Genomic DNA, 22,343 nt, shown 5'->3' with positions numbered 1-22,343 from the left:
GACAGGAACTCTGATGGGCTGGTGACAGGAACTCTGATGGGCTGGTGACGGGTACTCTGATGGGCTGGTGACAGGAACTCTGATGGGCTGGTGACAGGTACTCTGATTGGCTGGTGACAGGAACTCTGATGGGCTGGTGGCAGGAACTCTGATGGGCTGGTGACAGGAACTCTGATGGGCTGGTGACAGGAACTCTGATGGGCTGGTGACAGGAACTCTGATGGGCTGGTGACAGGAACTCTGATGGGCTGGTGACAGGAACTCTGATGGGCTGGTGGCAGGAACTCTGATGGGCTGGTGACAGGAACTCGAGGACCCCTAGGGGAGCGCATGGGTGGCATGCACAAAGACAGTGCATATGACCGGCTGTGATTGGACACAGCTGGTCACGAGGTAAAAAGCCATTTCATTGGCTCTTTACCCTGAACGGGGATGGGCTGAGTCCCGAAGGGACACGCCTCAACCCCCCCCCCCCCCCCGATTGCCCCAGGGGCGTCATATGACTCCCACCTGGAGGGAGGGAGTGTTCCTGCCGGCGTCATTTGTCTATATGTCAGCAGGGAAGTGGTTAAGTATCGTAGTTTGACGCCATTTTTAAGAGCGTGCGCGGTTTTAAAGTGTGACATGTTGGGTATCTATTTACTCGGCATAACATCATTTTTTTTTATTTTAACAAAACATCGGGTTATTTATTGTGGGTTTTTTTGCATTACAATTAATTAAAATTTATTTTTCAAAATAATTTGCTTTTAAAAAACTGCTGCGCAAATACAGTGCGACATAAAAAATTGCAACAACTTCCATTTTATTCTCAAGGGTCAATGCTAGAAACAAACAAATATATATGTGCACGGTATATAATGTTTGGGGGATATATATGTGTATATGAATATCTCTATACACACACATATATATATACACGTTATATAATGTTTGGGGATATACACACACATATACACAGTATATAATGTTGGAGGTTATAAGTAATTTTCCAGAAAAAAAACAATAAGTGTCAGAAAAAGGAGGGCCTATCCATAAAAAAAAGGGGCGTAGCTGTTCTCCGGGGTGAAAGTGCGTGTACATTCCTTCTGTGTGAATGGGGCGAAAAGATGAATGTTACAATCATTTCCCAGCCATGCCGAATTCTGCCCCCGATTCAATAAAAACAATAATTTCCTATAATCGTCCGCAACATCGAGCGGCCATCATTTTTTTTCTGAAAAACCTTAAAGGGGTTGTAAAGGTAATTTTTTTTATTTTCTACATAGGTTCCTTTAAGCTAGTGCATTGTTGGTTCACTTATCTTTTCCTTCGATTTCCCTTCTAAATGTTTTTTTTCTTTGTCAAAATTTCTCACTTCCTGTTTCACCCCAGTAAGCTGTTCAGTAAGCTGTTCTGGCTGACTAACCACCACTCGGATGATGGTGAGAAGTTTACTGAGGAGAAACAGGAAGTGAGATATTCAGACAAAGCAAAAAAACATTTAGAAGGGAAATCAAAGGAAAAGGTAAGTGAACCAACAATGCCCTAGCTTAAAGGAACCTATGTAGAAAATAAAAAATTTACCTTTACAACCCCTTTAAAGGGGTTGTAAAGCATTGTTCCCCCCCCCAAATAGGTTCCTTTAAGTTAGTGCATTGTTGGTTCACTTAACTTTTCCTTCGATTTCCCTTCTAAATGTTTTTTTTCCTTTGTCTGAATTTCTCACTTCCTGTTTCTCCTCAGTAAACTTCACACCATCATCCGAGCGGTGTTTAGTCAGCCAGAACAGCTTACTGAGGAGGAACAGGAAGTGAGAAATTCAGACAAAGAAAAAAAAAATATTTAGAAGGGAAATCGAAGGAAAAGGTAAGTGAATCAACAATGCACTAAGTTAAAGGAACCTATTTAGAAAATAAAAAACGAACCCCTTTAATCGTAAAAATAGCAAACTAACACATTATGGCCACTAGATGGAGCCAATGATCATAGGGAAATCACTGAAATGAAATATGACCAATATCGGTCACGGCTGGGGGAATGCGCGTCACATTCGTTCAACAAAGTTTTTAGAAACAGACCCGTAAGTGTTTGTGAAATCTTCCCCCACAAAATGTGCTCAGCCAATGAGAGGTAATGACTCCATTTTTATTTTAAAAGGCCTAAAAGGACCACCTTTTAAGTGGCGGTGTTAACGCGTTTCGTCCCGGAAGACGACTGGAGAAAACAGACCTCTTGCAAGAATTTACACCACAAAATGTACTCAGCCAATGAGAGGTAAGGACTCCATTTTTATTTTTCTCCTGCTATCAATGGCCGACACGGTACAACACTTCATCCATGTCTTTGGTGATCTCTGATCTCCTTATGAGCCGTTTCTTATGTTGTTGCCTTTTTATTTGGAAAGTTTTATTATCCCCCCACATGGGTGTGGCCCCTTTCTCAATACTATGTTTCAATGGGAGAAACATTTACCAATCCGACCTCTAGATGGCACTGTTGTATCATCCATTCCATAGGACATCTTTGTCAAAAGGTCAGGCTATGGTTGAGGTCTATGAACTGTTTCTTCCATGATGAAGATCAGCCATGGAGTATATCTGAGGTGTATATCAGGGGGTGCTTCTTCCCCCACATGTCCAGCAACATTCATATACAAGACATTTCCCGCACTCACTAATACACCTCCAGGGATGTGTGGGACCCCCTGATGTACAGGAAGACAGGACTTCAGTGAGGAACAATTCCATCAGTCAGACCAGGAAAGTTCATTCTCCTCCTTGTTCAATCTCAGATGACTGTAAACAGAGGACTTCTGGGGGTTACACCTCCTCCAATCAGAAGAGGAATGTGGACCTACCTCCGTTTGTAACCTCACATGTGAGTCAAGATCCGACTTCGTTTGAAAACATTTCTCGCACTTAGGACAGGAATACGGCTTCTCAGCCTTGTGCAATCTCCGATGATCGGAAAGAGAGCCCTTCTGTGAAAAACATCTCCCGCACTCAGGACAGGAATACGGCTTCTCCCCCGTGTGAATCCTCTGATGTAAAACAAATTGTGATTTTAGTGTAAAACATTTCCCGCACTCAGCGCAGGAATACGGCTTCTCCCCCGTGTGCAGCCTCCGATGCAAGGTAAGATTGGACTTCTGTGAAAAACGTTTCCCGCACTCAGGACAAGAATACGGCTTCTCACCCGTGTGGGTTCTTTTATGTGCATCGAAATTGTTTTTCAAACTAAAACATTTCCCGCACTCAGGACAGCAATACGGCTTCTCACCCGTGTGAGACCTTTTATGTTCAATCATCCTGTATTTAGTGTGGAAACACTTCCTGCACTCAGAACAGGAATATGGCTTCTCTCCCGTGTGAGTATTTCTATGAACAGTAAGACTGTGATTAAAACCGAAACACTTCCCGCACTCAGGGCAGGAAAATCGTTTCTCCCCTGTGTGCGATCTCTGATGCATGGAAAGGTTGGACTTGTATGAAAAACATTTCCCGCACTCGGCGCAGGAATACGGCTTCTCGCCCGTGTGAGACCTCTGATGTTGGGAAAGCTGGGACTTTACTGAAAAACATTTCCCGCACTCAGGGCAGGAATACGGCTTCTCCCCCGTGTGAGATCTCTGATGTATGGAAAGATGGGTTTTCTTTAAAAAACATTTCCCGCACTCAGGACAGGAGTACGACTTCTCGTCTGTGTGATACCGTTTATGAACACTAAAACTGAATTTAGTACGGAAACACATCCCGCACTCAGTGCAGGAAAACTTCTTATTCGTTGGAAGGACGGCCCCGTCCCGCACAGTCCGAGGTTGCGGAGGATAAGAGGAATACGACGGTCCGACCACAATGTGCGGCACCACAATATACAAGATGGTCGGGTTTTCTGAACGCTGTGTGGTGTCCTCATCTTCTACTTTACAGTCTGGAGACAAAGTGAGACAATCCTCTGAGGTTTTCCTCATCTCCCGTCCATCTACTAAAATAGAAATACAAAGATTATTACTAGACATGAGCTGATTGGTCCCCCTAAACCAGGACTCCGCCCACATCAGGCAGCTTTGTCTCTGAGGATCTTACAATTCCCCCCTCCCCCCCATTCAAATTATACATATTATATTCCAGGCCACAGATACGATTACAATTTTAGTATCTACTGACCTAATGATAATTCTGTTATAAGGTAAATATATAAAAGGTTGTGACTTAGGACAAATTATAAGTAGAATTGTTTAACCACTTCAGCCCCGGACCATTTGACTTATTACTAGACATGAGCTGATTGGTTCCCCTAAACCAGGACTCCGCCCACATCAGGCAGCTTTGTCTCTGAGGATCTTACAATTCCCCCCTCAAGGTAACTAGTAAATGGGTCCTCTGATCTCCTACCAGATCATTTCTTTATTCATGGACCTTAGTCAGAGAGCGAGGAAAGAATCAGCAAAACCTGTCTTTCATTGGAGTGACTGCGAGGAGATTAACGGACAAGTAGGCGCACCTGTCAGGATCTGGATTACACTGTGGCACCCTGGATGGAGGGTTGTAGTTCCAGTGTCCACCAGCAGGTGTCACCCAGCAGCTTCTAGTAATCGGTCTTCACCTGATGATGGCTGCTGGGAGGGTATTTAGTCCCTCATCTGCTAATACATTTTGTGTCAGTGTTTTGCTTTGCTTGTCCGATGATTGCTCGCCATCTTTCCTGCATCTGATCTCTTGCCCTTCATCCTGTACCCCGCTGCCTTATATCTGCTCCCCTTGTTCCTGACCCCAGTCCTAGTTCTCCCTCGCAACTGTGGTATTCCCTGTGACTCGTGCTCCTTGTTTTGTATATATAGTGTAATAGTTAGGTGGTTGAGTATTTCGTCATTCAGTTTATGGTTTCTTATATCTTTATGTTTGCTGGTGTGTGGATGTCTTTTGTTTTACTATTAATAAATTGACTTTACTATAAATAGTCTGGTCTCAGTTTCCTAGTGTAGCTACATAGATCTGGTCATCCTTGCTGCTGACCCCATGACACCCCCCCCCCCCCCCCCTCTATCACTCATTGCCATCTTCCCAACACAAGAAGTCCTGCACTTCCTTATTTAGTCCATGATTTAGTCATGAATAACAGCGGGGCTGAGCCCCACCAGAGGTCAGAGAGTGAGGATGGGGGGAGGACAACCAAGATGAAGACTGGACTGATCCTGAAGACCCACATCATTGGGTTATTGACTCCTCCCCCATTATCACTTTCTGTTTAAGGTTCCAAAGTTGGAGGATGTTATCATATTATTATCACCATGTAAAAGTCTGTCCTCCAATCACATCATCCGATATAAAATGTCCAGCTGGTAGGAAATGGGTGTAACAAAAGAGAATATATATTATGTGTATATATAGCAGTGGGGGGAGGGGAGAGAGCAGAAGTCAGGAGTATGTAATGTACAACATAGAGAATATAGTGCAGGGGTCAGGAGTATGTAATGTACAACATAGAGAATATAGTGCAGGGGTCAGGAGTATGTAATGTACAACATAGAGAATATAGTGCAGGGGTCAGGAGTATGTAATGTACAACATATTGTATAAGGTACAATAGTTGGGACTATATATTATCAGGAGTATGTAATGTACAATATAAATTATCTAGTAGAAAAGTTAGAACTCATAATATTGGTGTTCAGTAATCAGTGGAAGATGAAATGTTTACATGAGACAAGTTGCAGAGGTCCCACACCGCTCCTCCCATCTCCTGAGACTGCACTCAGTGACTTGGGTCTGAGACTATACAGACATATCCCTCCACCCGGCACAGCCAGCAGACAACAGAGCAAGTAACCCCGGGGGGATTGTTCTGTCTGAGATCTTACTAGACCCGGGCATGGGGCAGAAGACTCAAGATACATACCCCAGGTGTCTAGGTGAAAGTTTTTCTGCCAGCTGATCCCCAGAATCTCCATAAATCCAGTCTAGAGACATAAATTGTGTCGGCAGCACAGAGAAGGAAGATTATCGGAGAGAAATCCAGGAATACAGGACGGGGAACACAGCTCAGGAAAGTGACCAGGGGATTACAGGCTGATATCACCCAGCCCCCGCCCTACTCTGGACCAATCAGTGAGCAGTATGGGTGGAGGGAATGTATTTAGTGTTAATGACCCACCTGTGCTGATCTCTGTAGGAGTGTCCTCCTCTATAAATGTCCCCGTTATTCCATCCTCCTCCATAGACTGCTGATCATCCCTCACATTCCTCTCTTCTTCTTCTGATTTCACCTCAACTTCTATATCCATTGGATCTCCACTCTAAACCAAGAAAATGAGAGAGAAAATATCATCTGTAAGATAGAAGATTTATTATTGTGACATAAAAAATCTGCACATTGTCTCCGTAATGCCCCGTACACACGTTCCGATTATCGTAAGACTAATCGTTTACATTTTGTTGCATACAACTAAGATCGAATACAACAGTGCAAAATGTGTGTAAGATTTTTGTTGTACGATTCTGTAAAAAATCTTCTGTTGTGCGTAGCTACGTATTTTAAATGATGTCAAATACGTGTGACCCCCTGTGTCCTTCTGGTTTATTTTTGTGTTTCCAAGCATGCGTGGTGTTTTATCGGACGCATACTGTACTGATTACACAATTGTCGTACGATGGGCTGTCATCCGACCAAAGTTTTCCTGCTTGTCCCTTCGGATTTGGGTTGGACGGACTGTTGTGTGATCGGCTGTCGAAAGCTGCGTACTAACAATCAGATTATCGAACGATCTGTCCGAAAGCGACTTTTGTGGTCCGATAATCAGAACGTGTGTACGGGGCATAAGTCTGTGTTTTATGAGCTCCGTCCCACCAACCTTGTACCAGTGGGGGATGGTGTGACCTTCCTGTGTGGAATCCCGGGAATACAGAGGACGGGGACATCTCTCTGGTGGGTTCCTGGTATTTGGTGGCCCCATCATGAAATCCTTATACAGATCCGGATTTCCTTCAAAAAACTCCTTCATCGCCCTATACTGCTCATCCGCCATTTTAAACTCTTCTTGAGCATCAACTTTAGGATCTCTCAGGTTTCCACTCTGAATATATAATAAAAATGACATCAATGGTAACAATGCAGATAATGTACAGATCCTAATGATACTATCAGTGATTGTTCCTCATCTACCTGATGATGGTGGGGGATGGTGTGACCTTCCTGTGTGGAATCCCGGGAATACAGAGGACGGGGACATCTCTCTGGTGGGTTCCTGGTATTTGGTGGTTCCATCATATCCTTGTGTCCTTCTGAAAAGTTCTCCATCACTCCATACTCCTCATCCTCCTCTTTATACTCTTCTTTAACATCAATATTATCATCCCCGAGGTTTCCACTCTGAATATATAATAAAACATTCATTGTAACAATCATGCTGTGTATAAATCATAACCACCAATAATGGTCAATCATCTACCTGATGATGGTGGGGGATGGTGTGACCTTCCTGTGTGGAATCCCGGGAATACAGAGGACGGGGACATCTCTCTGGGGGGTTCCTGTATCTGGATGACTCCACCATGGTGTCCTGGTACAGATCTTTGTGCATTTCCTCCATTGCTCCATCCTCCTCATCCTCAACTTTTATCTCTTCTTTAACCTCAACTTTAGGATCTCTCAGGTTTCCACTCTGAATATATAATAAAAATGACATCAATGGTAACAATGCAGATAATGTACAGATCCTAATGATACTATCAGTGATTGTTCCTCATCTACCTGATGATGGTGGGGGATGGTGTGACCTTCCTGTGTGGAATCCTGGGAATACAGAGGACGGGGACATCTCTCTGGTGGGTTCCCATTACTGGATCCATCTGTAGGAAACACACACACTGACTGAATACATTGTTTCTATGTGTTTATCAGATGATGGGGGATCTAGGTGGAGCCTCCGTACTGCTCTCTCCTTTACAATAAAGTCTCCTCTTACCCGGTGATGTGAGGGGCGGCTGATTGGCCATCATGACGTCCTTCCCGGCTCCGCTCTCCTCTCCTGTCAGCAGCTCGATGATCTCTCTGGTGACTTCTAGAATCTTCTTTGTATTTCTCTATTCTATCAGGGAGGGAGGTGGAGGCAATGTGATGGTCATGTGATCTCCAGACTTCACAGGAGGAAAACTCTAGATCTGAAAACAAATAGTAAAATCAAATGACATTCCCAGAATCCTCCTCACCTCACTGGTCAGGTCTCCATTTTATCAAAACCCCACTGGGATATAATTTACCCGTACAGGACACCTGCTCCAATCCTTTGCTGACCTATTGTACTCTCAACTCTAGGCTTCCTGGGCTTGCTGCTTGTGTTCTCGGACAAGGGGCATCACCGTTGCTAATTCTGTCCCGCATGGCCGAGATATGTTCTATGACACACCTCAGTAAGGAGTAGTCTCAGTCTCCCAGGTCTCTTTGCCAATATCTGGCAACCCTCTGGGATGCCTCCAATGCAAAAGTTCAGAACCCCCCCCCCCCCCCGTGGAAGACGGTGAGACCTCTCTAATTGCAAATAACATATATGGCAGTAGACCATTCCAGTCTCTCCCATCTTTAGCATACTCTTGAGGATTTTCTTAAACCGTTCTACTAAACCATCCATCTGAGGGCGGTAAACCGAAGTATGCCAGTGCTTAATATTGAACAATTTACACAACTCTTTCATTACTTTCGACATAAAAAGGAGTTCATCGGTTTGGTTAGAACCTCTTCTGGGATGCCAGAACGGGTAAACATATAGCAACAACGCATTGCGATCGTCTTAGAAGAAGTTTTTCTTAAAGAAAAGCCTCAGGATACCCTGCAGCATAGTGCATGACCCCCCCCCTAAATAATCTCCCATCCCCCGCCACTAATAACGTGGTATAGACTGAGAATCTGATTGGTGGGAAAGGTGACAAATCTCCAAAATGAAGAGAATGTTCCGACCCGGTAAGTGGGGAAATATTCTGACCCAGAAGGAGTTAATCTAGGTTTTCACACTATATATGTGTGTATCATCATCTGCTGGAGATAAAAGACGTCACAGTGACTATGGAGGAAGAGGACGGAACATGACGGGGGGGTTACTGGGTGTAAATAGAAAATAAGATCTTATTACCTCCTCTGCTCCCAATTTCAGCAACCTCACCTCTCTACGTCCTTCCGACTCACCTCTCACCCGGAACTTCCTATTTATACCTAACATCACTTCCTGTCTGTAGCTGACATCACTTCCTGTTCATCCATAGAGACTTCTTGTCTGGGTGGAAATTAGATCACCACCTTGTGGAGCTCAGAGGAACAGCAGCCTCGAGAACCGTCTCCTAGTGTGAACACAGCCTTGTGTCGTGTGTATATGTACTGTTTACTGAGGTGGCTCTTTAACCACTTGACCACTGGGCACTTAAACACCCTTAATAACCAGACCAATTTTCAGCTTTCGGTGCTCTCGCATTTTGAATGACAATTACTCAGTCATGCAACACTGGACCTATATGAAATTTTTGTCCTTTTTTTCACACAAATAGAGCTTTCTTTTGGTGGTATTTAATCACCGCTGGGTTTTTTATTTTTTGTGCTATAAAAGAAAAAATACCGAAAATTCAGTAAAAAAATGAATTTTTCTTTGTTTCTGTTAGAAAATTTAGCAGATTAGTAATTTTTTCTTCATAAATTTTGGCCAAAATTTATACCACTACATATCTTTGGTAAAAATAAGTACAAATTGGTGGATATTATTTGGTCTTTGTGAAAGTTATAGAGTCCACAAGCTATGGTGCCAATATCTGAAAATTGATCACACCTGAAGTACTGACGGCCTATTTCAATTCTTGAGACCCTAACATGCCAGAAAACTACAAATACCCCCCAAATGACCCCTTTTTGGAAAGAAGACATTCCAAGGTATTTAGTAAGAGGCATGATGAGTTTTTTTGAAGTTGTCATTTTTTTCCCACAATTCTTTGCAAAATCAAGATTCTTTTTACTTTTTTTTTTTTTTCACAAAATTGTCATATTATCAGGTTATTTCTCACACACAGCATATGCATACCACAAATTACACCCCAAAACACATTCTGCTATTACTCCCGAGTACGGTGATACCACATGTGTGAGACTTTTACACAGCGTGGCCACATACAGAGGCCCAACATGCAGGGAGCGCCATCAGGCGTTCTGGAGCATCCAGGACAATTCTGACATTTCTCTCCTACATGTAAAAATCATCATTTATTTGCTAGAAAATTACATAGAACTCCAAAACATTATATATGTTTTTTTAGCAAACACCCTGGAGAATACAATGGTGGTCTTTGCAACTTTTTATCTCGCACGGTATTTGCGCAGTAATTTTTCGAATGCTTTTTTTTGGAAAAAAAACAGTTTTGTGCTTAAAAAAAAAAAACACAGTAAAGTTAGCCCAATTTTTGCATAATGTGAAAGATGAAGTTACGCTGAGTAAATAGATACCTAATATGTCACTCTTCAAAATTGCACACGCTCGTGGAATGGCGCCAAACGTCGCTACTTAAAAATCCCCATAGGCGACGATTTAATTTTTTTTTACTGGTTATATGTTTTGAGTTACAGAGGAGGTCTAGGGCTAGAATTATTGCTCTCGCTCTAACGTTCGCAGCGATACCTCACATGTGTGGTTTGAACACTGTTTTCATATGTGGGTGGGACTTACGTATGCGTTCGCTTCTGCATGCGAGCACATGGGGACAGGGGCGCTTTAAAAAAAAACATTTTTTTTATTGTTCATTTTACTTTATTTATTTTAGTTTGGCATTTTTTTCCCCAAAAATAATTTTTTTGATCACTTTTATTCCTATTACAAGGAATGTAAACATCCCTTGTAATAGGAATATGGCATGACAGGTCCTCTTTACAGTGAGATGTGGGGTCAATAAGACCCCGCATCTCACCTCTAAGCTGGGAAGCCTGAAAAAAAAAAAAAGATTCTGGCTTTGATCGTATTAGTGATTCGGTAGAAGCACCGGAGGGCGGAGGGCGGCGGGAGGGGGGGGATGTCTATGGCTGGGTATTGCAGGGTATCACCGACTATGGCTGGGTATCACCGACTATGGCTGGGTATCTCAGAGTATGGCTGGGTATCTCAGAGTATGGCGTTGCAGAGCATTGCAGGGTATTGGCGGGTGTTGCAGAGCATTGCAAAGTGTTGCAGGGTATTGGCGGGTGTTGCAGAGTGTTGCAGAGTGTTGCGGAGTGTTGCGGAGTGTTGCGGCGTGTTGCAGGGTGTTGCAGAGTGTTGCAGGGTGTTGCAGGGTGTTGCAGAGTGTTGCAGAGTATTGCAGGGTATTGCGGAGTGTTGCAGAGTGTTGCAAGGTGTTGCAGAGTGTTGCAAGGTGTTGCAGAGTGTTGCAGAGTGTTGCAGAGTGTTGCAGGGTGTTGCGGAGTGTTGCAGGGCATTGCGGAGTGTTGCAGGGCATTGCGGAGTGTTGCAGGGCATTGCAGAGTAATGCAGAGTAATGGCGGGGTACTGCAGAGTAATGGCAGGGTACTGCAGAGTATGCACTGGTATTGCAGAGTAATGCAGGGAATCGAGGGGTTAATTTTCGGTGAGCAGCGATGTGGGCACTGCATATTGGCTGCATATGTCTGATAGGTGAGGAGGGTGCTCTGGAAGTGCTGCTGATCACTAGTGATGGACAAACTTCCGACGGGACGTTTCGCGAACGCGGACCGCGAACGAGGCCGACCGTTCGCGAAACCGAACGTTCGCGGCGGGCCCCATTGAATTTGGGATCGATAACTACAAGCATTCTTTTTTTATATGGGAAATTGTTGTGACAATTCAGGACTGTGGAGCGCATGAAGGCAATGGAGGAGACGGAAAGTCAGGGACCAGGGTAGGCAAAGAAGAGGGTGCAGGAGATGATCACCAGCAGCGTGACATACAGCAATGACACCTGCACCGTGATAGAGTCATCTGACAACAGCACAGTGATAGAGAGCACTGACATCAGCACCGTGACATAAAGCATTAACACCAGCACCGTGACATACAGCATTGACAGCAAAACCGTGATAGAGAGCACTGACATCAGAAGCGTGACATTAAGCACTGACATCAGCACCGTGATATACAGCACTGACAGCAGCACCGTGATAGAGGGCACTGACATCAGAAGCGTGACATACAGCACTGACATCAGCAGCGTGACATACAGCACTGACATCAGCACCGTGATATACAGCACTGAAAGCAGCACCGTGATAGAGAGTACTGACATCAGAAGCGTGACATACAGCACTGACATCAGCACTGTGATATACAGCACTGACAGCAGCACCGTGATAGAGAGTACTGACATCAGAAGCGTGACATTAAGCACTGACATCAGCACCGTGATATACAGCACTGACAGCAGCACCGTGATAGAGGGCACTGACATCAGAAGCGTGACATACAGCACTGACATCAGCACCGTGATATACAGCACTGACAGCAGCAGCGTGATAGAGAGCACTGACATCAGCAGCGTGACATACAGCACTGACATCAGCACCGTGATATACAGCACTGAAAGCAGCACCGTGATAGAGAGTACTGACATCAGAAGCGTGACATTAAGCACTGACATCAGCACCGTGATAGAGAGCACTGACATCAGAAGCGTGACATTAAGCACTGACATCAGCACCGTGATATACAGCACTGACAGCAGCACCGTGACATTAAGCACTCACACCAGCACCGTAATATACAGCACTGACAGCAGCACCGTAAGCAGCCCCAGGAGTAAGTCAGCACAGCACAGGGATGGTGTGATCCCCTCATAATAAGCAGGCCCAGGAGAAACTCAGCACAGCACAGGGATGGTGTGATCCCCTCATAATAAGAACCCCCAGGAGGAAGTCAGCACAGCACAGGGATGGTGTGATCCCCTCATAATAAGAACCCCCAGGAGGAAGTCAGCACAGCACAGGGATGGTGTGATCCCCTCATAAGCAGCCCCAGTAGAAATATGACACCGCTCAACCTCTTCAAAGAGGAGGGTAGGGGCATATATACACTTTTGTGGACCAGGCAGGTTGTGTGTTAGTGATTAGCAGACTGTACATCAGTCCCTATACCAATGAAGGACTGCTGCAGTATAGGGCAGCAGTCAGCAGTAGTGCACCTCAACCCTATGTATTGTGGACCGATAACAGTCCTTATAGAATAGCAGACTGTACCTCACTCAACCCTATGTACTGTAGCACCCTAGACCAAGTTACCAGTCCTTATAAGAACTTTTGTGGACCAAGCAGGTTGTGTGTTAGTGATTAGCAGACTGTACTTCAGTCCCTATACCAATGAAGGACTGCTGCAGTATAGGGCAGCGGTCAGCAGTGGTGCACCTCAACCCTATCTATTGTGGACCGATAGCGGTCCTTACAGAACAGCAGACTGTACTGCACTCAACCCTATGTACTGTAGCACCCTACACAGACCAAGTTACCAGTCCTGATAAAGAGCTTTGTGGAACAAGTGAGTTGTGAATGATTAGCAGACTGCAGCAGAAGGGCAGCAGTCAAGTATAATATTCTTTCTATATTTGGAAGAAAGAATATTATACGTGTACAAGCCTATTACCGTACCACTGATACCAGTCCTGAAAAGAACCTTTGTGGAACTAATAGTAACAGCAACTCTTTAAACTGACCCTCACTGCCTGACACACTGCTTCCTTCCTGTCTCTATACAAAGTGGCAAAAAAGAGGAGACTGGAACGATTACTGGTTACTGGAATAACTCTTATGTGGACCTGATAGTAACAGCTAATGATGATGATGATGATGCCTAAACTGACTCTCCCTGCAGCACACACCGTCCTTTCCCTTTCTCTAAACTGACAAAAGACACTCAGGCTGCTGCAACAATCAGTAGCACAGCAAACCTATATACACCTAACACCTATACCAGTCCTGAAAAGAACTTTTGTGTACCAAATAGCTAGAGATTTATCTCTCCCTACTCCACACAGCAACCTCTCCCTATAGTGACAGAAGAAAGAATGTAAAATGGCCACCGGATCGGGTGTATTTATAGGTTAGGGGGAATGTCCAAGTGTCCATGTGCTGTCATGTCTCAATTGGCTGTCCTGTACCCCATGATGGATGTGTCATCATAGGTCAAAGTTCTTTTACATATTAAACACGAAGGTCCGCCGGGCGAACGACGCCAATAGTCCGCCGAACAAGCGGACCGCGAACGACCGAAATTCGCCGCGAAACAACCGCCGGGCGAACCGTTCGGCCATCACTACTGATCACCTATGTGCTAAATATGTTGCACCTTTTTGCCATCATTTTTCTTGCTTGAATTTTTTTCCCCATTATGGGCATGAGTGGGGCCTGAAGGCTAATGCCCCGTACACACGATCTGAATTTTTGGCGGAAAAACCTTGGATGGTTTTTTCCGACGGAATTCTGCCCAAGCTTGGCTTGCATACACACGGTTACGCAAAAGTTCTCTGAACTTTGGACCATCAAGAACATGGTGACGTACAACACTAGGATGAGCCAAGAAAATGAAGTTCAATGTTTTGAGCATGCGTCAAATTGTTTCTGAGCATACGTAGGAATTTTGCGCATCGGAATTGCTACAGACGATCGGAATTTCCGATAGGAACTTTTTCTGTCGGAAAAATAGAGAACCTGCTGTCAATCTTTTGCTGGCGGAAATTCCACCAGCAAAATCCGATGGAGCTTACACATGGTCGGAAATTCCAACCAAAATCTTACATCGAACTTATACTGGCGGAATTTCCAATCCTGTTTACGGGCATACGTTTTGCCTAAGGCCTCACAAAGCCAAGAGCTGCTTCTGATTGTATATCCTTATAGATGGGGGTCACCTCTTCGATCACTGGAAATGGCACCAGTGGGCTACAGTAACGGGGCATAGGGGCTGACTTTTGACACTCAGGGCAATACTTAAAATAGCTTTTCACGTCGGCAAATATCCCAGGCCAAAAGAAGCACTGTAAAATACGTTCCTTGGTCGTTTCATATGCCAGGTGACCCTCGCAGGAGATGTGTATGGGCTGCGTTCAAAGCTGTCTTCCTATAGGGACAGGGCACCATGAGTTGTTCCACAAATTAAACCCAAATTTTGGCAACCCATTAAAACATGTCATAGTTAACTGCCATATGAGGGAACACATTCTCCAACCCCTGAGCTACTGGGGGTCTCATAGTTTACCTTCTCATTAATCTGGGCTTGTTCAAGAGTAAGATCCTGTAACTGGACGGTCCCAAAGTTGTCCCCAGAGACCTCTAGCTCCGGCACACCGGGGCCACTTCTGGTTCACCCACACTGATTACTAGGGGAAAATACATATTTTCATCAGTGGTCACCCCTACAGCATTTTCATCAACCTTTGGTTCAAAGGGGTTGGCTAAGGACTCTTATCCTTTCTACTGCAGAGTTCCTGGAGCAGTGGAAAGTCTCTCCCCAATATTACACTGTGCAATAGGATAGGGGACACAACCATTTCATGGCAAACACACAATTTTAAAATTGTGTTTTTTTTTTTTTGGGACCCTTGTGTATAACCCGTACTTATTATTATCTATTATTCAGCATCCCGTCCACCTCTCTTGTGGGCTTCCTCCCCCTCCTCCCCCTGAGACCAACATATCTCGTGCCAAGGGTAGCCACCATTGTTCTTAAAATCATCAGGTTGGGGCACCACCACTACATAACCCCAGGTATGTATTTTGCCACCCAGCACTTTGAGGGCCACTTTTTTCCTCCCCTCTAGTGATGGACGAACTTCCAACGGGACGTTTCGCGAACGCGGACCGCGGCCGATAGTTTGCGAAACGGAAAGTTCGTGGCGGGCCCCATTGACTTCAATGGGAGGCGAACTTCGCAAACCTTTAGGTCAAATTTGCAGCCACAAAATAATTATTAGCTGGGCAAACATAGTCCCACCACATGGCCAATGACATAATACATGCATGAGGTGAATTTGGGATCGATAACTACAAGCATTCTTTTTTTATATGGAAAATTGTTCTGACAATTCAGGACTGTGGAGCGCATGAAGGCAATGGAGGAGAGGGAAGGTCAGGGACCAGAGTAGGCAAAGAAGAGGGTGCAGGAGATGATCACCAGCAGCGTGACATACAGCAATGACACCTGCACCGTGATAGAGTCATCTGACAGCAGCACCGTGATACAGAGCACTGACATCAGCAGCGTGACATACAGCAATGACACCTGCACCGTGATAGAGTCATCTGACAACAGCACCGTGAGAGAGCACTGACATCAGCAGAGTGACATAAAGCACTGACATCAGCACCGTGATATACAGCACTGACAGCCGGACCGTGATAGAGAGCACTGACATCAGAAGCGTGACATTAAGCACTGACATCAGCACCGTGATATACAGCACTGACAGCAGCACGGTGATAGAGAGCACTGACATCAGAAGCGTGACATTAAGCACTGACATCATCACCGTGATATACAGCACTGACAGCAGCAGCGTGATAGAGAGCACTGACATCAGAAGCGTGACATTAAGCACTGACATCAGCACCGTGATATACAGCACTGACAGCAGCAGCGTGACATTAAGCACTCACACCAGCACCGTGATATACAGCACTGACAGCAGCACCGTAAGCAGCCCCAGGAGTAAGTCAGCACAGCACAGGGATGGTGTGATCCCCTCATAATAAGCAGGCCCAGGAGAAACTCAGCACAGCACAGGGATGGTGTGATCCCCTCATAATAAGAACCCCCAGGAGGAAGTCAGCACAGCACAGGGATGGTGTGATCCCCTCATAATAAGCAGGCCCAGGAGAAACTCAGCACAGCACAGGGATGGTGTGATCCCCATATAATAAGAACCCCCAGGAGTAAGTCAGCACAGCACAGGGATGGTGTGATCCCCTCATAATAAGCAGGCCCAGGAGAAACTCAGCACAGCACAGGGATGGTGTGATCCCCTCATAATAAGAACCCCCAGGAGGAAGTCAGCACAGCACAGGGATGGTGTGATCCCCTCATAATAAGAACCCCCAGGAGGAAGTCAGCACAGCACAGGGATGGTGTGATCCCCTCATAAGCAGCCCCAGTAGAAATATGACACCGCTCAACCTCTTCAAAGAGGAGGGTAGGGGCATATAGTACGGTGTGCTTTTTTGGGACAAGGAAGTGAGCCAAATGAAGAAAGAAGGTCTCTGTGCTTGATTAAAAAAATAGTTTATAGACATATACATGGTCTACTGGTCACATGTGTTGAATTCCTCCGAAATCCATGCCTCATTCATTTTTAGAAATGTGAGGTAGTTAACACTGTCGTGAGCTAGGCGAGTACACTTATCGGTCACGATCCCCCCTGCTGCGCTGAACGTCCTTTCGGACAGGACACTGGATGAGGGGCAAGCCAACAGTTCGATTGCAAATTGGGCAAGCTCTGGCCAGAGGTCAAGCCTGCCCACCCAGTAGTCCAGGGGTTCATCACTCCTCAGAGCGTCCACATCGGCCGTTAACCCAATGTAGTCGGACACCTGATGGTCTAGGCGTTCCCTGATGCTGGATCCGGATGACTCCTGTCGATCGGTCAGCTGAAAGAATGACCTCATATCCGAAGTCACCAACACATCTTCAAACCGGCCTCTTCTTGCAGGCGCTGTTGGATTGGTACCCGCAAATCCTCTGGGAGTGGGAATTGTTCCTCTGCCAGCGCACGCAAAAGCAGAATGCAGCATTTCTCGAAGCAAGGCCTGGAAGTGCTGCATTCTGACAGCCCTCTGCGACGGCGGTAACATTTCCGCCATTTTGTGTTTGTTTGTACCGGGGGTCTAAGTACGTTGCCAGCCAGTACTGGTCCTTGACCCTTATGCTTTTTATACGGGGGTCCCTATTAAAACACTGGAGCATGAAGGCCCCCATTTGCACTAAAGTGGAAGCGGTGTGGTGGCCTGGCTCCTGCTCATCATCCAGGATAATGTCGTCCTCTTCATTCTCCTCTCCCCATCCACGCACAACAGGGATTTCAGAAAGGTTTAAAGCATGCTCTTCTTGCTCCTCCTCATCCGCCCCGGCACCATCCTCCTCTGACTCCTGTTGTTGACTTGTCTCAGATAGAGTAGCCCCCCCCTGGGAATTCATCCAGCATTGCGACTTCCTCATCTTCCCGCTCCTGCTCCTCCCTAGCCTGATCAATGACACGACGCAATGCACGCTCCATAAAGAAGGCATAAGGTACCATGTCACTGATGGCGCCATGGCTGCGACTGACCAGTTTGGTGATCTCCTCAAATGGCCGCAGAAGTCTGCATGCGTCGCGCATGAGCAGCCACTGGCGCGGTGAAAAAAACCCCATCTCCCCAGAACCGTTTCTGCCGCAGAGTTCATACAGGTAGACGTTAACTGCACGTTTCTGCTGGAGCAGCCTATCAAGCATATAGAAGGTTGAGTTCCATCGCGTCGGGCAATCGCAAATAAGACGTCTGACCGGCAGATGGTGTTGCCGCTGAATGTCAGCAAGGCGAGCCATGGCCGTGTATGATCTTCTGAAATGGGCCGAGATTTTCCTTGCCTGCCGCAAGATGTCCTGGACCCCAGGGTATTTGACAAGGAATCGCTGCACGACCAAGTTTAAGACGTGTGCCATGCATGGCACGTGCGTGATTTTGCCCTGTTTCAATACGCTAAGCAGATTGGCACCGTTGTCACACACCACTTTACCAACTGTCAAATTGAGCGGTGTTAGCCACTGATCTGCCTGTGAACGCAAAGCTGAAAGGAGTGCCGGGCCAGTGTGGCTCTTGGCTTCCAGGCACAACAGACGCAGCACGGCATGGCAACGTCTCACCTGGCATGTGGAATAGGTTCTGGGGAGCTTGGGCGGTGCAGCGGAAGAGACGCTAGCAGCAGAAAAGGAGGAGGCAGCTGAGGAGGAGAGGGAGGAGGATGGAGTAGGAGGAGTAGGAGAAGAAGAAGAGTCAGGCCTGCATGCAATCCGTGGCGGTAAAACCAAATCTACACGGGTGCCACGGGTTACATGTTTGACGGCCGTCAGAAGGTTCACCCAGTGGGCAGTAAAAGTGATATACCTTCCCTGCCCGTGTTTGCTAGACCACGTGTCTGTGGTCAGATGTATCTTGGCACCGACACTGTGTGTCAGAGATACATTCACTTGCCGCTGAACATGGCCATATAGCTCTGGGATGCCCTTCTCTGAGAAATACTTCCTTCCTGGGACCTTCCATTGTGGTGTTCCAATGGCCACAAATTTGCGAAAGGCCTCCGAGTCCACCAGTTTATATGGCAGTAGTTGGCGGGCTATGAGTTCTGACAAGCCAGCCGTCAATCGTTGGGCAAGAGGGTTATCCGGCGTCATTTTTTTAAGCTCGAACATTAGGCCCACGGAAGCCTGCCTTTTTGCAGAAAAACGTGAGCTTGGCGTGATGGAAGGTGGAGTGGAGGACAATTGTGAGGAGAGGGGAGAAAGAGAAGTAGAAGACGAGGCTGGACGGTGAGAGCCTGCAGTGTGGCTTTGTGTGTTCCGTTGCTCCCACTCGGCTCGGTGATGGCTGCCCATGTGCCTTCTTAAGGCGGTCGTCCCAAGGTGAGTGTTGGACTTACCGCGACTAATGCGTTGACTGCAAAGATTGCAGATGGCAACGCTATTGTCAGCAGCGGACAGATTAAAAAAAGCCCACACTGCGGAGCCATGTGCCGGTGTCCTGGGAGCGCCAGATGTGACCGTACATGGTCGATGACTCGCTCCTGATACATTAGCAGTCTGCTTTGTCCCTCCTGTGCAATGTAAGTTATTCCTGCTTCTCCTCCCTATCTGCTGGTCCATATCTCCCTCTGAACTCCCCTCCTCTTCCTCTCTTGTGGGCACCCACGTGACATCACTAGACACGTCATCATCAATGTCACCTTCCCCACCGCTATAAGTAGAGATCTCGGAGTAGGCAGCAACACCGGGGACCAACCTCCTCCTTGGGCTGATCTGAGTACTGTCGTCAGACTGCTGAGTAGCGGTTGTTGCTACCTCCTCTTCCTGATCCAATACCAAGAGTGGCTGCGCATCAGAAATGTCCTCTTGATATGGATCGGAAAATAATTCCTGTGACTCAAGCAGAAGGTATGTGGTGGTGGTGGTGTTGTTGGTGGTAGTGTCTTTGGGGGTGCACATAGCAGAGAGTGAAGAAGAGGGTGCAGATCGAGAGGATGAGGAGGGTGCAGAAGAGTAAGGCTGAGTCAGCCACTCAACCAAGTCTGGTGCGTCCTTTAAAGTAATTGAACGCACCTTCTGCAACTTCCCACTTTGGCACAAGGCTGGTGCTCCTGCCCTACCCCTACCACCCCTGCGGAAGGGCCTGCCTCTTCCTCTGCCTGTCATTTTTTAAATCACCCTGTGACAAAACTCTTAGTCCCTATACCGATGAAGGACTGCTGCAGTATAGGGCAGCAGTCAGCAGTAGTGCACCTCAACCCTATGTATTGTGGACCGATAACAGTCCTTATAGAATAGCAGACTGTACCTCACTCAACCCTATGTACTGTAGCACCCTAGACCAAGTTACCAGTCCTTATAAGAACTTTTGTGGACCAAGCAGGTTGTGTGTGACTGATTAGAAGACTTTACGTCAGTCCCTATACCAATGAAGGACTGCTGCAGTATAGGGCAGCAGTCAGCAGTAGTGCACCTCAACCCTATGTATTGTGGACCGATAAAAGTCCTTATAGAATAGCAGACTGTACCTCACTCAACCCTATGTACTGTAGCACCCTAGACCAAGTTACCAGTCCTTATAAGAACTTTTGTGGACCAAGCCGGTTGTGTGTGACTGATTAGAAGACTTTACGTCAGTCCCTATACCAATGAAGGACTGCTGCAGTATAGGGCAGTGGTCAGCAGTAGTGCACCTCAACCCTATCTATTGTGGACCGATAGCGGTCCTTACAGAACAGCAGACTGTACCGCACTCAACCCTATGTACTGTAGCACCCTATATACCTTACCAGCCCTTACAATGACTTTTGTGGACCAAGTAGGTTGTGTGTGAGTGATTAGCAGACTTTACATCAGTCCCTATACCGATGAAGGACTGCTGCAGTATAGGGCAGCAGTCAGCAGTAGTGCACCTCAACCCTATGTATTGTGGACCGATAACAGTCCTTATAGAATAGCAGACTGTACCTCACTCAACCCTATGTACTGTAGCACCCTAGACCAAGTTACCAGTCCTTATAAGAACTTTTGTGGGCCAAGCAGGTTGTGTGTGACTGATTAGAAGACTTTACGTCAGTCCCTATACCAATGAAGGACTGCTGCAGTATAGGGCAGCAGTCAGCAGTAGTGCACCTCAACCCTATGTATTGTGGACCGATAACAGTCCTTATAGAATAGCAGACTGTACCTCACTCAACCCTATGTACTGTAGCACCCTATATACCTTACCAGCCCTTACAAGGACTTTTGTGGACCAAGTAGGTTGTGTGTGAGTGATTAGCAGACTTTACATCAGTCCCTATACCGATGAAGGACTGCTGCAGTATAGGGCAGCGGTCAGCAGTAGTGCACCTCAACCCTATGTATTGTGGACCGATAACAGTTCTTATAGAATAGCAGACTGTACCTCACTCAACCCTATGTACTGTAGCACCCTAGACCAAGTTACCAGTTCTTATAAGAACTTTTGTGGACCAAGCAGGTTGTGTGTTAGTGATTAGCAGACTGTACGTCAGTCCCTATACCAATGAAGGACTGCTGCAGTATAGGGCAGCGGTCAGCAGTGGTGCACCTCAACCCTATCTATTGTGGACCGATAGCGGTCCTTACAGAACAGCAGACTCAACCCTATGTACTGTAGCACCCTTCACCAAGTTACCAGTCCTCAAGTAGAAAAGATGTAGCTGGATAGCCGCACTCCAAATTATTCAACTTTATTTCAAAAATGTAATTAAAATCATAGCATCTAGGCTGGCAAACAGACTAACTGCACAGCCGCTGACATGTTTCACACCGAACACAGTGCTTAGTCATGAGCTATGACTAAGCACCGTGTTCGGTGTGAAACATGTCAGCGGCTGTGCAGTTAGTCTGTTTGCCAGCCTAGATGCTATGATTTTAATTACATTTTTGAAATAAAGTTGAATAATTTGGAGTGCGGCTATCCAGCTACATCTTTTCTACTTCAGTTCCTGTTGCAAACAGAGCCAGCACCCTGTGGGATTGTGGAGACAGCTGTTTGGGGAGAAGTCATTACCTTAGAGCGGTAATTCTTTGAAGTTACCAGTCCTCATAAGGACCTTTGTGGACCAAGTAGGTTGTGTGTGACTGATTAGCAGACTGTACGTC

The 22,343-nt window shown here is 46.2% G+C and overlaps 1 protein-coding gene across 1 annotated transcript in view; it reads right to left on the bottom strand.

The window, feature by feature from the left end:
* Positions 1-2,106: 2,106 nt before the first annotated feature.
* The window catches only part of LOC143955455 (uncharacterized), a 28,525-nt gene continuing 8,288 nt past the window's right edge, over positions 2,107-22,343 (bottom strand). Inside the window, exons 2-8 of the mRNA XM_077465499.1 lie at positions 7,946-8,057; positions 7,732-7,829; positions 7,430-7,642; positions 7,144-7,350; positions 6,833-7,054; positions 6,136-6,277; positions 2,107-3,966 (exon numbers count right to left, since the gene is read on the bottom strand). Of these exons, the coding sequence (XP_077321625.1) occupies positions 2,729-3,966; positions 6,136-6,277; positions 6,833-7,054; positions 7,144-7,350; positions 7,430-7,642; positions 7,732-7,829; positions 7,946-8,057 (2,232 nt within the window). The 3' untranslated portion in view covers positions 2,107-2,728. The remainder of the gene's footprint in view (positions 3,967-6,135; positions 6,278-6,832; positions 7,055-7,143; positions 7,351-7,429; positions 7,643-7,731; positions 7,830-7,945; positions 8,058-22,343) is intronic.

Source organism: Lithobates pipiens, unplaced genomic scaffold, assembly GCF_037356315.1.
Source record: "Lithobates pipiens isolate NorthernLeopardFrog02 unplaced genomic scaffold, aLitPip1_a1.2 Scaffold_35, whole genome shotgun sequence".
In the NCBI taxonomy this organism is placed as follows: domain Eukaryota; kingdom Metazoa; phylum Chordata; class Amphibia; order Anura; family Ranidae; genus Lithobates; species Lithobates pipiens.
The sequence above is the reverse complement of the archived record's forward strand: the minus strand, read 5'-3'. Positions and strand labels throughout refer to the sequence as shown.